The sequence below is a fragment of the Oenanthe melanoleuca genome, chromosome 1 (genome assembly GCF_029582105.1).
Source record: "Oenanthe melanoleuca isolate GR-GAL-2019-014 chromosome 1, OMel1.0, whole genome shotgun sequence".
Lineage (NCBI taxonomy): Eukaryota > Metazoa > Chordata > Aves > Passeriformes > Muscicapidae > Oenanthe > Oenanthe melanoleuca.
The window spans coordinates 95,796,304-95,811,676 of NC_079333.1; the positions used below are offsets into that span (position 1 = coordinate 95,796,304).

The following is a 15,373-nucleotide window of genomic DNA, read 5'->3' on the forward strand; positions in this document are numbered from 1 at the left end:
AAAGTTACTCCTCAGATATTTTTTGTTCCTTTCTTGTTTGGCTGGGTTGGTTTGTTTTTTGGTTTTTTGGGGTTTTTTTTAAGTTTTACATTTAAATTTTGATAATTCCACCTTTTTCTCCTTGTTTAGACATTCCTTCTTGAAGGAAGGTTGTATTTCCTTCTAACAGCCTAACTCAGCTTCATCTAACTGTGCTAGCTTTTACAGACCTTGCTGACTCTGGCACCCATTGAGACTGAGCTTTAAAGTAATTTAAGAATGCTGTGGTGCCCATGAAGACTTTATTTTAATTTCCTTTAGAACTGTTTGTTATCTTTTAGCTTTGGGGTTGCACATTGTTTTGGATTTCTTGTTTGAACAGGGATCTGGGCTGGGCTATCTCATGGACTGGGACACTTGAAACAGGCCTTTGTGTATTTCTAGATTATGCCAGAACACTGCTCCTAAAGCTCTACTTCAAGAAAGTAACCACATAGAGCCTTTACAAATTTAAATACCCAGTTGCATCTCATTTTCAAGCTGAGGAAATGAACTTAAGTCACTAATTTTTTTAACTTAATCTGAACACAGCCATGTGACAATGTAGTTCACTATTTATGTCCTGGTGTTAAGGGTCAAAATAACTACCTCAGTTCTGCCAAATCCATGATGATACTGGTATTTAATCTGTGTAATTTGTTGGAGTTGTTGGGTTGGTTTCTACCTTTTATGCCTATATTCATATAAAATCATTTGATCTTGGTTGTGCTGCCTGTTTTTTAAATCCTGCTCATCAAAGCTTTTGCTGGCTTTGTGCATCTGATGTTTCCTGCTGGGTGGTTACTGACTCTTCTCCTAACCCATTTCTCCAGAATATGGATTTTATGCACTGTTGATATTTTAAAAGAGCAACCATTGCCTTTTAAAGGGGAAGAATAGTTGAATTCTTAAAACATTGTTATCCATGTTTGACTCTGCTTGAACTGGGGGAAGCTTTGGGTTTGAAATTCACAGGACAGCAGCTGATGTTTAAAGAACTATGGAGAATCTACCCCACCAAACCTCTCAGTAGCCATAAAGCAGCATGTCAAACTGGGTGTTAGACTTAAATATTTGTTCCCTGTAGAGAGTTTACACAACTTTGTTCAGCTGGTGCTGTGCTGAAGTGAAGAGGCATCACATACACATGGAGGACAATAAAGTATAGTATGGATAATGGCATAAACTGTGTGGTTACCTAGGAAAAATTACCTGTTATCACACAGTTTATGTTCTCAAGAGTCTTGCATTTTACAATAAAACCAAATGCAGTTTTTTGTACACAGTAAAGGAAAACCCCAAACTTGCTTTTTCCACAATGAAGCAAAATGCAGCAATGTTATATGCCCTCTCATGTTTGTTGTTGTACAGTATCAGTCTTCCAAAATATTTCAATATCAGTTACACTTAATGCCTTGCAGCTCCTCACAAATACTGAGGAGTTGATAACCATCCCATTCTTAGGGAAAAGTGGGAACAAAAATTTGTGGTGCCCCTTGGCTTTATTGGCAATAAAAGACCACTCTGCCACAGTGCTGCTGCTCTCCAAAAGTGCTGGTGTGGTCTGACAAGAGCCTGGCTGAAGATTTTTATCATTCAACTTCCAGAAAACATGTCTGTTGAAATAAAACAGCTGGTTTAAAATACGGTTATACAGTTTCAGTGTCATTCATGCTGTATTTCAGTACAAAGAGGAAAGAATTTAGATTCTTTAGTGTAGGCTGAAAAGCTTTGAGAGAACAATACTGCAAAATTGCATCAAATACATAGGTGTTGAGAAGGAGGAAGTCATTCTAAACTGGCATTTTTTCACTTTAGATTCCCTTTTATAGTTTTCATTATACTTGGTCTTCTGGGAACAGCCAATCCAAAAAAGGTAAGTCTCAAAACTGTACACAGTTCCCTTGAAAAGAAAGGCCAATGAATGGAAAGCCTGATGCTAGTTCCTTTCCTCAGCATATAGAAACCTGCAGGAATAACACACTGAACTGAGTATATTGCATAAGTACACCTAAAAAGTAACTCTTGTCTAATGCAATAAATAAATATCTTGCTGGGGCCATTGTTTAGATTGACTGCTCTATTGCTTCTTTTTTTTTTTTTTTTTCAACTTCAACTTCCATTATATTTACTGCCACCAAAAAAGCAGTGCATAAGCAGTTATCTAGTTCCTGTGGGAGGCAACAGCTTTTAAAATCAAAATCTTATGGCATTCAGATAAATAGACTTCAATGTGATCATCTTCCAATGTTTCAGAACATGCTACTCAGGCATTAAAAAAATATTTTAAAAGAAACCTACTTGCAAATTAAAAACCATATCAGTTCCAGCACTGCATTCTCTGTAACAAAACTCTTTTAGCCAATAAGAGTTGACTCTCCTAATTAAATACTGGCTGCAGGCCTGAGCCATCTTAGAGCTGCCTAAAAAATATTGGTATGAGGTTGCTGCTACTGAGGGAAGCTGTTTTGGACTGAACACAGGTTTTGGAGAAAGAATCCAGACTTGGGGAAGAGAAAGCAGTGCAGGGGTTGGGTTTACAGCTGCACTTTGAAATGCAGGTACAGTTAATGAAATTTCGGTCTCATTTTGTTCCCTTATTAATTATCCCATCCTTTCAGCTGTAAGAGAGCAGATACTGACTGCATCTCTAGGCTCCAGGTGGCTGCTCCTCTGTGCTCTAGAGGGTATTAGGGCATGTGGGACATTCAAGGTACCACCAGTCACTGACCCTACAGATCCAGATCTGAGCTCTTAGCGATTCAGTAAAGAAAATCAAGAAGTGGCAAACTTTTCACATCAGTGTCAAAGAGGGACTTTTCACAAGTGCAGGGAGTGGTAATGCGTAATTTAGATTAGATATTAGGAAGAAAATCTTTGCTGTGTGGGTCATGAGGTAGGGGAACAGGTTGCCCAGAGAAGCTGTGGATGCCTTATCTTGAAGCCCCATCTGTGGAAGTGTCCAAGGACAGGGTGTATGGGGCTTGGAGCCCCAACCTGGTCTAGTGGAAGGTGTCCCTGCCCATGGCAGAGGGCTTGGCAAACCAAACCTATATTTAGAAAATGCATTAATTTCCATTTTCTGTGCATGGCATTTTAGGGTTTGTACACCCAGAATACCAGCAGGACCCAAGCACAGTCAATCAAGCAGTGGCCAAGTGTCCTTTGGCAGGTTTGACCTTTCATGCTGCTTAGCAAATCTGATCCACTTGTCACCTCTCTGCTGAAGTCAGCCTTCCAGAGGCATACTCAAGCTCTTTTGCACCTACCTGCATCACTTTAACAGGAACCATTATTGGAAAAGGTGTGGAGAGAAGTCTGTGCATGGTGACCCAGTGACTCCAAAGCAGGGGGATGCCCTGCTAACAGCAGGCAGGGAATTAAGAAGAAGTAGCATAAGAAAAACAAGAAGAACAATGGAGTTGCTACACTCCACTTTCCCTCTCCCATTCAGTTAGTTAAGGCAGTAAAAAGACTGTAGTGAACAGCCCCAATCATATTTCACACACAAATCTGGAATCACCAATTCTAGGGATGAGCTGTACTCTGTGTTGGTACCAAGCAGCCAGGAGGTCTCCTTGAAGTGAGCACTGAAGAGAACCTGCAGCAGAGAGGGGTCATGTCACAGAGCACTGCTCTATCTGCACCAGGAGGAGCCACCACCTTGCTCTCAGGGAAGTATTTCTGTTTTTCCAGAAAGCTGGGCCACTGCCATCTTCATTTCCTGCTTTTCAAGAGCTGTGTGTGTCAGAATGATAGTCAAAAAATGTAGGGCCTGACCAGAAACCACTTCTGAATTCAGTGTTTAATGCTTATCATGTGCTGTCACTTGCACTTCCCCAGCAGGACAGGGGAGAGAACAGGAAGAAAATCTCCTGGTACAGCTGGAGGAGTTTGAGAAGTGCTTGCCCCCTCCCTGACACAGGCCAATGCCCTGCCACCATCCCAGCAATGGCCACCACAAAAGGCCCTCTTCACCTTCCTCCACCCATTTTATTTATTGCTCACATGGCTGAAGTAAGGAATATCCCCTTGGCCAGTTGGGGTCAGCTGTCCCAGCTCATGCCCCTTCCCCCTAGCCAACAGTGTGCAAGCACTGCCCAGCAAGAGCCAAAGCACAGGTGCCTTATCAGCACCATTCCAGCCATGAATCCAAACCACAGCCCCGACACCACATCACTGCTTGGATGGACCTGCACTCATCCCAGCCAGAGCCAGCACAGGCAGCTGCAGATACACAGCTTGAGCCCAGTAATCTACTACTTGTTACAGTTCCAGTGGAGAGCAAGGTACCACATTTTCAGTATCAGCCACCACCATAATCTCCTTTTTTTTTTTTCAGCTTGAGAAGAAAGATCAGTACAGCCAGCAATTAATTTAATTAAGGTCTTAGGTAGCTAAGAGCTATAAACTCCACTTAGACACTCAGATTTGTCAGACTGCTCCAAATGTAATCCATCTGCTGTCTAGATCCATGATGAATATGGTGAAATTTTACTTCTATACAAGTAAAATTCTTGAGCTTTTCAGTCAGTCCAAGGTTTAGAAGCAAACAGTATATTTGTCTATTACTTGTTCAGACACTAATGCATTTTAGACAACTGCCCAATTGCACCACTTAACTAAAAAATGCAACAAGAAGGCTCTAACCATACACAATTCATTGAGAGGGCACTGGAGCCTTGGCACTTCAGAAAATGATAAAGGACAGTGCTTTTACCACCACCCAAAAAAATACCCCACAACACACAAACCCCACCAAAACAAACAAATAAAATCCAACCATTAATCACCCAAACACAAAGAAGTTACTTGAGTCTGCTCAAGATTAACTGGCTCTCCTCTTCCTATATCCATTTGCTTTGTGAAGAAGTCAAGTTATCTAGTCCAGGTTTTTTCTGCATGAAGACAACTCTCATCTTCCCAAACTTTGAACTGTTATAAACTAAAAAATACATAACTTTAGCACCAGGGAGCAATTACATTTATTCTATTACTGAATGCAAGAAGGTATTCAACAGTGCACATTAACCAAACCAAGCTTTTTTTTTTTTTTTTGCAATATAATTTATTTATGCAAAACCAATCCAAAACTGGTGTGTAAAAGTGAAAAGCTCTTCTTACCCATTAATAAAAAGTGGGGGGCTTTATACAGTTTCTATGTGTGAAGAGTGAGGATATGACCATTTTATTTACAGGAACACACTAAGTTGATTTACAAATATAGACAGAGGTATTAAGTCATCTTATTTTCTCTTAAGCTAATTGCTGTACAGTATGTAGCAGCTTAAAGTGCCCACAGATCCAAGGGTATCCCATGACAACTTGATTATACAAGTTTTTTGCTTAATTTGATTAGGAATATTCTTGTTTTGCTGTAATGCTTCTGCCCAGTGATTGGGAGGTTTTGGTTTGGTATTTGGGTTATTTTTTTTCCAGGGCTTTATGTATACAGTAATAATAGAATTTGACTATGTCATTTCCAGTAGTTCCTTAAAGAAGTTACATTCCTTAAGCTTCCAGTTCAGCTGCTGTTATCTCTAGTTCTTCATCACTATAAATGTTTTCTGCCTGAAGAAACAAAACATTACATTACAAATGATGCACACAACTGCTTAAAAGCAATCTTCTACACTTCATATAGAAGAAAACCTTGATAATGCCAATGTGGCACAGCCATCATCCCCACCTTGAAGGGATTTTTCTCCCTGCCCTTTCTTAAAGGCCTTCCAAACTTAGGAATGTGGCTACATACACAGTGTCTACATTTTGGCAGCTGCCTTCTTGCATTGCTCCATTTCAACAGCAAAAGCAGTAGCCATTTAACCACCAGCCCTTTTATGAGCATTTTATTTAGAATTATTTCAACCACAGTCTAAACACACAAAACAAGCACAGGCACTAAAAAAAGAAGCCTGACCTGTGAAACACATTTAAAGTCTGTTAGAGATTTTAAGTCAATTTATTCCCAAATTACTTTATTCCACATTTCTAAAGATAGCTGATCAATTTCCTGTAATGTAAAGTAATATGAACTAACTGGGGATTTAAAAGACATCCTGCTTTACAGCCAATATATGGGGGAGGGAGGGGCCATGAGTAAGTCCTGGCTAATATAGGATATAAGTTTGCAACTGCTTTATTAAGAATAAATCTTAATATTAATTAGCACCTAGGACTTGGAATCAAGGATTAACTAGCAGTTGATTTTATTCAAGTTGTTTTAGTCTTGGTTTTCTTTTTCAAGTCTTGCACTTTTTGATTAGATTAAGAAGTATATGGCACAGACAACTTTCAGGCCTTGAAGGCACAAGCTGCCCTAAGAAGAACAAGCCTTCTCAGTTTCATTTATACAACAAGCTTCAGAGTAACCCAAGAGCTGCTGTGACACTCACCACCTGCCAGATCTGCATTATGTTGTCCTCTGATACAGAACAGATTACCCAAGGCTCATTAGGATTCCAACTGAAGTCTGAGATTTTGGCAGTGTGTCCTCCATGAATAAACTGTTAAAAAAACCCCAGAACCTTCAGTAAGCCATTTCAACTCTAGAGAAATCTGTTAAAACTCAGGATTCTTAAGTTAAATTCATCATGCTAACAACTACTCAAAGAAAAACTTGCTACTAGAGATTCACAACAGACATAAGAAAGCTGTGTTCAACTGCTTCCCATTCACTGCTTAGGGACACAGATGCAGTTGCTGAGACAGCTTTTGAGATAAGAGTTCCTATTAATACAGCAACAACTGACATCCTCAAAATGGTCTCCTTACACACAGGGCTGGGCTGTGAAATCCAGCCATATTTCATTCTGATTATCTCTAAGAGCACTCACACAAGAAATTGGGAAACCTTCAGAACTGAAGGGAAGAAGTCTACAGCAAATTAGAGCAATGGATTGGAAAGCAGGAAGGTAAAAAGATTTATGAAGAGCTGCAGTTTTAGCAGAACAGTGACAATGATGCCTGGAAAGGCATCATCAAGACATCTCACTGCCACACAGCATGTCAGTACACTGAAACCTGAACAAAAGGTACCTACCAGCAGCTCAGGAGGCCCATCTTCTGCATCCTCTGCAGACTGCTCTTCTCCAATTTTGCTGTAAGAAAGTAAGTTTACTTTTTACTAAAATGATAGTTGCATTCTCTGTCAGCTTAACTGAACAGTTCCTGGCCTTTGTTTCCCATATTTGCAATTGGTGTGAAATTGGTGTGCACTGTGAAATATCTATAAGCACCAGGTATAAAACATCAAGTACATGGAGGCAAAAATCACTTACTGATGTGATGCCTAAAGATTTTTAGCCTTTTGCACATTTGAAGCTTAGTAGATTTTTAATATATAGTTGCATGATTTCCAGTGCTTTTCTTGCCCTTACTCACATTTTAGAATAATTAGTTAACTCTCCCTAACACATTCCTGAAATTCTTATTTTTAAGAACAATTTCTGACAAGGACACTTTGTTTTCCACCAGAAATTGAGAGACATAACAAGAAACAGGTCAAAGAAATTCCTGAACCAACATCAAAGGGGCAGACACAAGGGTGCTTTACTGGCCAATTGATCTCCTATTGGATGTACTGCTAGAGAAACTAATTAACCTTTTAAAAATTGCAGAAATTCTTTGTCATGCATACACAGCCATACTTGTGCACCTAAAAGCTTTCATTAAAGAACTGCTTTTTATCCTACCACTTTAACACTGTTGCAGCTTTTGTCTTGACTCTAGGCAACAAGTGGACAACAGAAAACAATCCTGTTAACAAGAAATCCAGATTGAAAAGTAACTTTAGATGTACTGTTTCTATTTATACCCAAAAGACTAGGCCTGAGGTAAGCAAGGAAAGTTAGAGAACAACACAAATTAAATCTTCCAAATAAAGCAGGCCTGCAGCCTTTTTTTAAACCATCTGTTGATACATACTAACAGAAAGGAATTGTTCCTCACCTTAGATCCCATATAATAAGGCGAGGATCAGTACCACTTGAAGCAAGAATGGTTTCATTGTGAGGGGACCAGTAAACCTATTGAAAGAAAACTTCAGTTGAGCAGTTACTGATTTCTAAAGCATATCCTGAATAACCAGCCCCTGGCCACTAATTTTTAACTCTACTATGTAAATCAGTTTCTTCCAGCATACAGGCCACCCAATAGTTCAAACAAACTGCTTTAGTCTGAAGTTTTTTCATACTGAACAGTCAACATTATTTCACTGTTACAGATTTACCATGTTTCATGACATGTGTCTAAAAATGACTCTTACTTGCACTTAATTAAATAGGCACAAAATTAGGTTTGAATCCAAATCCCCTCTACAGCACATTATTTTAGATAAACCTTCTACTTTTACTTAAAGTACTCATGAACATCCAGTATCTTTTTATCAGCAAGTTGTTGACTACTTAATTCAAAGTCAAGTGAGGAAAGGAAGAAATAAACTACACAGCACTGTCTGTAATTGTCAAACTCAACACAGTGAATTTTGGTTCAACAGATTCATTTGTGTTGCAAGAACACAAATCTACATGTTCTTGTCCAAACAGTACTCACTCCTCTTGGTTTTTTCTACAGGTTGTAAGTAGGTTGCCCACCTGAAAAATCTCATCCTTGTGAGACTCAAAAGAATGGAGTTTCAGCTTTAAGTTCCGAAGATCCCACAGAGCCACTGTCTGGGAGACACAAGCAACAAGAAACTGGTTTTACTATAATGGCTTTCACCTGCACTACTTAGGAATGTAAAGTATACACAAGTGAAAACCTTGTCAGCAGAGCCAGTTGCCAGAATGAACTCGCTGTAAGGATTGAAGGACAGACAGTTGACCTCGGCGGTGTGAGCATCTACTGCGTGACTCGGCCTGGACGTGGTGTTAGATCTTGTGTCCCAACTGTGGCAGTGAAGGGTTTGGGGAAGGGTTGGGGGCAAGGAGGAAAGAGGGGAAGCAAACAAACTTAAGTTTTTATAGAAAATTCTTTTTCACTACAGCTTTTATTACTAAGGTCAACACAACTCCCAAGCTAGTTTTCATTCCAAAACCTTCAGTATTTTGTGTCTGTTGTACATGAACAGCTTGCACCACGAAGCTGATGTACATATTAGTTACATCTTCTTTTCAAGTGCTGTGAACACATTAAATGGCATGTAGATTTCAGTGAATCTGCACCATCACCGATTGCCAAGAAGAGCTACATTAAATCACCCCAAAATTCAGACCTTTTTTTTTTATCCAAGTGCTGTGGACTAGGTCCATTGGCAGTTATGCTGTTTTGGTTTTTATCTTTTTTCTTTTGTATATTCTCTAATTTTTACACATACATTTGTAGCCTATTAGTGGCTAGTTTTCCTAGTAGTATTCCATGCCCTTTTCCTAGCCTAGGCAGGAAGACAAAACATATTCCAAGGGCCTCTATCCTATCTTGGTTTTCTCTGGCTACCAAGGTTGAAAACAGCTCATGGAGATACATTTTCATAATGAAAGTACAGCCACTACCAAGGCTGGTACTTGCCCCAGAGAAGGGGCTTGACCTGGGGTAATTGCACCAGCACTTGTGCTCCTACTTGGAGCTTTTTTTGCCAATTATACTAATTTACTAAACTTATAAAACTGTATCCGCCCCTATGGGGAGGTGGGCTTTTGTGGACATTCTTCCATAACTGCCCCAGAGGCCTCCAATAAAGATCCACTTTTATTTTACCCCCCATACTAAAATTATCTCAAAAGTGTATGTAATTTCATTTCTAGGTTGAAAAAAAAGCATCAGCAGGACACATCAGGCCCTACCCAAAAGTCTCCTAACTTACATCATAAGCTTCTGATCATCTGCCACGGATCCAAACAGAGACTCATGGAGCAGGTGCCATGCCACATCTTCCGCTACTGCAGAGTGCCCAGTAAAGATGGATTTTGCATCAACAATCTTGCCCTCTTTGGGTCCAGCACTTACATCCCATAAACACACCGTCTGTAAATAAGCCACATTCTGTTGAAATGCAGACTCTCTATCATCTTTCAAATAAATAATCAATCACATTCTACATAAAGAGACACTCCTGAAGCAGTTCTTTTCTTTTGAAAAAGAAGACTTCTTATGTTGGAGAAGATGAAACTGAGGAATCTTGCAAATATGAATGCTCAGATTCAGGGAATATAGAAACCATGAATGAAATTGAAATGAAAGCCACGTTTGAGATATCAAGCCCTAGTTACTAAATAACCAGGTACAAAATAGGATGGCTCACTGAAGCTAATCCACTCTTAATTAAACAATGCTTTTGGCCAGAGGGCAAGGCCAAAAGACACAAAAGACTAGCCAACAACACCCAAGGATTAGATCTTAGAGTTTAGAATGTCACATGCTATGCTAATGTGAGAATTCCTATAGGCTACATGCAAATGCTATAGAATTAGTATTTTGTACTAGATTGGTTCTTAAGGGATTAGAATATTCATGATGAAAATGGATTTATTGTGTTACAAACGGGAAGTCTCTCTCTTTCTCTTCCTTCTCTTTACTCCTTGCTCTTCTTCTCCCACTTCTCCTCTCCCTCTTCCATTACCCCAATACCCTTTTATCCCATTGCTCTCTTCTCCTCTTCTTCCTCTCTTTTCCTCTTCTCTTCCCCTCTTTACCTTCTTTACTCTCTCTCTCTACCCTCCCTCTTCTCTCTGTCTTTCCGTCCCTTTATCTCTTTAATCTGCACGTGGCTGTGCCGAGCAGCTCCTTGCAGACTCTCTTATAATAAACTGCAACTGTAGCTTTTAGCATTTACAGAGCGTCTGAGTCTTGTTCCACACATCCACCCTGATACAAAGAATCCAGGAGTCTCCCGCATTCTTATGCCATTAATGAGAGCTAAATTATCTGCAAGTTCAAGGCCCAAGGATTATTTAGAAGCAATTTACACTTTTAAAGTCCACAAAGAAATTTATGAACAATTAGTTATCAATCTTTGAGAGTCTTACTAATTTTTGTTCTTGGCCCAAACCAGGTTAAAGGACTTCTTCCAGCAAACAACTATAAAAACATCCATTCTTACAGCAAGAACCTTAAAAGGAACTCATGGTTGACTACAGCCTAAAGCCATCTCACAGCCTTTAGAAATGTAATTACAACACATGAGAGCCTTCCCACATAACACACAGCTGCACTAGGACAGATTTTCTCCAATTTTCTACTACAGCATAAATTAGGAAGAGTTGGGCTTTTTTAAACAGGGAAACAGATGTGGTTTTTACATGATCATCCGATGCACTGAGAAGATGTCCACTCAAATTTGAGTTCCATGATAAGCCATAGCCTTCCTTCTGGTGTCCTCTTAATCTAAGGTCAGGATTACACTCCCCACTTGGGTCTGCAAGATAAAAAATTCCTTTCATTTAGCATCTCCTTGCACATCAATCCATAGGAGGATCATTATCACCCAAAAATTTTGTTTCTGCTGCAATAATTATATTTTATAAATGAACCTCTTCAGAGAGTTCTGCTTCTTCCAAGATTCTTTTATGAAAGTGAGCATAACCAGGCAGTTAAAGTCATTGAAGATGTGGGCCTTCTCCTTTGGGTCCCAGAGCCCAGCAACTCTCTCCCCATCACAGTTAAAACACTAGTTTAGCCCTCTTTGACATGAGGCATTTTGCTCAGCTCCAAGGAGCCTGACCCACCTGGTTTTGAAGGCTGTTTAGTGTAGTCAAACAGCAGCACATCAGCAGAGGGTGTTTTTGTTGCAATGATGTGGGGGTTCTGTGGCATGTAACGGGCACGGTTCACTTCACCCTCGTGGTTAATTTTAATCTCCATCTCAATTTTGCCAGTCGCAGATCCAAAGCCACCAAATGCTACAGCTGTCAGAAAAATGTCAGTTTATCCCATCCGTTATTTTAGACTACTGTAGCAGCATTCCACAGCATCTTCCCTACTCTAAGAAACAGTTGTAGAACCTTACCAAACACAAGCAAAGTCTAGGAAAGACTCACATCGTGTAACACAACAGCATTAACGCTTTTGATATTTGGAATCATCTTTCAGAGCTTTAGTCCTAATTTGAGGTAGATGTGTACCAGTTTTCACCACAACTGAGAGCTGGTAGAAATTCTAGTAAGGATTGTGTATCAACGTTACCTAAGCACTTCTGAAACAAAGTTTCCTCTTTTTAGTTGTCTAGAATTAGTGTGGGCTGGTAAGTATAGGCCCACTTTTTGTATTTAACAGAAAATAAGAGTATCATTATCAGAACAACTGAAAGCAGTAATGATACTGCACAAACAGAACCTAAGAATGCTGCATACCCACCTCCTTTCTTGTTGTCAGACTGCAAAGCATCAAACTGATCATTGTTGGGAATCTGGACTCTGGCAACGACCAGGTGGTTCTGCTCATCAGACGTGTGTGTTCCCAAAATCAGCCAGTGCAGAGCATAATCCTTTCCTTCTGGCCTGTTTAGAGTAATAAATGTTGGAATAAAATTATGTGCTCAGTTTCAAAAGTTCCATGGCTTGTATCAATAACCCTGAAAAGCCAAATCTCTTCAGGGATCTAGAAAAAGAGACTCCCCCTAAGAGATCTTCCCTTTTGCTGCAAAGACTTGTGCAATAATGCAAACTGGACTCTGCCATGGGCAAACCAAAGACACAACCAGCAAGGCTTGAGTGAAAATACAAGGCAGTAAACATTGCCACTGTGGCTTGAAAGGGACAGTTACAGTTTGCACAGCAGTTAAAGGTGATGCCAATACCTACTTCAGTCTAATTTCCCTAGAGTCTCACAGCATTGATTTAGGACACAATCAATACTCCTTCCATAAAACATAAATCCTGAGGGGACAACCTATTTTAGTTACTTCTCTTGGAAGCTTTTATCAGTTATCCTAATTAGAATCAAATTTCTCATCTGGTGGTTGAATGCAACATCTAGTTAAAAGTGAACAGCTGGATGGATAGTGCCATTTATCTCTGAAAGGACAAATTTGAGCAGTAAAAACCAAGCAACCTCTGCATCCTGTAATGCAACAAGCTAATTATGTTGCCTCAATCCAAGCAATCCAGAATCATTTGGGAAATCATAAACTACCACAGTATTACTACACCACTTCCAAATGTAGAGGGGAAAAAAATACAGAGCCAAACAAGAAAGACAATACACATGCACTTACTTGCATCAGGAACAGGTGTCCCATCATGTCAGATGACAGACAAAGAAGCAGTCCTTGCCTTAAATGGCTTACATATTTTGACACTGGATAACTGGAAATACCAGGTTTTAAACTGAACATTAAGTCAATCTGCAAAATACGAGGCAAGCAGAAGTGTTCCTCATAAGGGCTCTACACCCTCAAACCCCCTCTGCATTTTCTCCATGCCATGATGAGTCAGCTCACATCTCTAAACATCATTCCCAAACATTCTGGTACACAAAATGAAGTGATCATCTAACCAACATATAAAACATTCCATATGCAAAGTGGAACTTTACATAAGAAGAAGACTGTCCTCTGATAACTGCATGAAGCTCACACATATTTTAAAATCTATCTAAATCCATGTTAGACCAGTCCTTGTCCACTACCTCAGTGGAGCCCTGAGTTGTTACTGCAACAATTTAAGTTCTGTAGTAGTTGTCACATGAACAGATTCTATCCCCATCTTCCTGATTCTTTAAGAAATTAAACTGAGCCCACAGTTTTTTCATAGGGGGTGGAAGAATGGAAAACTTCATCATGTGAATTCATCAATGAACCAAGGACAAAACCAGGATGCAAAGAACCAGTTTTAGAATATTCTCTTAAATAAGACCAGACTTAAAAGATACTGAGCTTATACCATACTATAGATACTGTAGCTTAGGCAGAAGCATATATATAGTGCATATGAGGATAAACAGTCTTAAAGAATGAGCTAATTCAGTAGATTTCTCGATCAGAATTAACTATAGATGAGGCCTAGATCTCTTATTTAGAAGCAAATTGAGAAATCTTTCTGTGCTCACACCTCACACCACCTTCTCCTCCTGCTAGGCTAATCTAGACTTCGGTTAAGTATCAACTTGTGACTTTTTTCCTCGATGCTTATGCACACCTGAAGCATTTTTAAAGCTGCAAGCAAAATGAGGAGCTACAAGATAACAAAGAGAAGTCTAACCCCAATTATTCACGTCTTGCATGGTTTTCATGCTCAAGTTACTCGGCCCACGCGGTTAACAGGGAAGGAGCCGTGGGCTCCACCCGTGTCTCACCTGGTCACTTCAGGCAGCCACTGCACCGTGAGGCTGGGCCACTCCAGGGCGTGCATCATCATCAGGTCGTACAGGAAGGGGGTGTTCTTCCTCCAGATCTTGAACTCCTCGCTGATGACACGCTCCTCCACCGCGTCCGCCGGCACTGCGGGAAGGAAGGGAATGAACGGACGGTGGAGGGGGTGAAGGGGGAGCAGCCCCGGCCGGGGCCCCACCGGGGGGTTACGGGGCAGGAGCGGGGGTCCCGCAGGGCCCTGGGGGCGGCCGGCGGGACGGGAGCTGCAGCCGGCCATCCCCGCTCCCACCTCCCGCGGAAACTCCTGTGGGAGGAACCCCGGAGCGGCCCAGCTGCGCTCCGCCATCCCGGGCACACGCACCCGCACACCCCACTGCCCGGCCGGGCACAGGGGCAGGCAGGGCGCTCCTACCGTCCTTGCTCGCCATGTCGGGAGAGACGCGGCGCCGCGAGGGAGCGGAGAGGAGGCGGCAGGGAGAAACGGAGAAGGTGGGAGAGGAAGAAGGGAGCGCGCACAGGAGCCCCTGGAAAGGTGTGTGGGCGAGCGGGCGGGAGAGAAAAGGGGCGAGATGGCACAGGGAGCCCCGGAACTGCGGAACCTTCCCAGTTCTGAGGGCCCTCGGCCCTGAAAAGGCTGCGGGGCCAGGGCGGGGCGGGACGGGGCGGGGCGAGGAGGGGCGGGGGAAGGCGGAGGCGGTGCCGGTGCTGAGGGAAGGCGGAGGTGGTGCCTGGGGAAGGCGGAGGCGGTGCCGAGGGAAGGCGGAGGCGGTGCCGATGGAAGAGGAGGCGGTGCCGGTGGAAGGCGGAGGCGGTGCTGAGGGAAGGCGGAGGCGGTGCTGAGGGAAGGCGGAGGCGGTGCTGAGGGAAGGCGGAGGCGGTGCCGAGGGAAGGCGGAGGCGGTGCTGAGGGAAGGCGGAGGCGGTGCCGAGGGAAGGCGGAGGCGGTGCCGATGGAAGGCGGAGGTGGTGCCTGGGGAAGGCGGAGGCCGTGCCGAGGGAGGGCAGAGGCGGTGCCGATGGAAGGCGGAGGCGGTGCCGAGGGAAGGCGGAGGCGGTGCTGAGGGAAGGCAGAGGCGGTGCCGATGGAAGGCGGAGGCGGTGCCGAGGGAAG

At 42.1% G+C, this 15,373-nt stretch overlaps 1 protein-coding gene across 1 annotated transcript; it reads right to left on the reverse strand.

Moving 5' to 3' along the window:
* Positions 1-5,062: 5,062 nt before the first annotated feature.
* On the reverse strand, positions 5,063-14,911 carry RBBP7 (RB binding protein 7, chromatin remodeling factor). The gene is made up of 12 exons (XM_056502144.1): positions 14,676-14,911; positions 14,248-14,392; positions 12,310-12,452; positions 11,682-11,855; positions 11,256-11,371; positions 9,821-9,981; positions 8,780-8,906; positions 8,613-8,690; positions 7,969-8,045; positions 7,061-7,118; positions 6,414-6,524; positions 5,063-5,589 (listed from the first exon to the last, which is right to left on the reverse strand). Exons 1-12 carry the CDS (start codon positions 14,689-14,691, stop codon positions 5,530-5,532), a joined length of 1,266 nt encoding a protein of 421 aa, XP_056358119.1. The 5' UTR covers positions 14,692-14,911; the 3' UTR covers positions 5,063-5,529.
* Between the last annotated feature and the right edge of the window lie 462 nt (positions 14,912-15,373).

What these genes read in the sequence shown, in the direction of transcription:
- RBBP7 (XM_056502144.1), bottom strand. An exon ending in TAAACAGCCTTCAAAACCAG is followed by an intron (nt 11,372 to 11,681) that starts GTGGGTCAGGCT and finishes TTTATCTTGCAG; the next exon opens with ACCCAAGTGGGGAGTGTAAT. An exon ending in ATGGGCCTCCTGAGCTGCTG is followed by an intron (nt 6,525 to 7,060) that starts GTAGGTACCTTT and finishes TTTTTTTAACAG; the next exon opens with TTTATTCATGGAGGACACAC.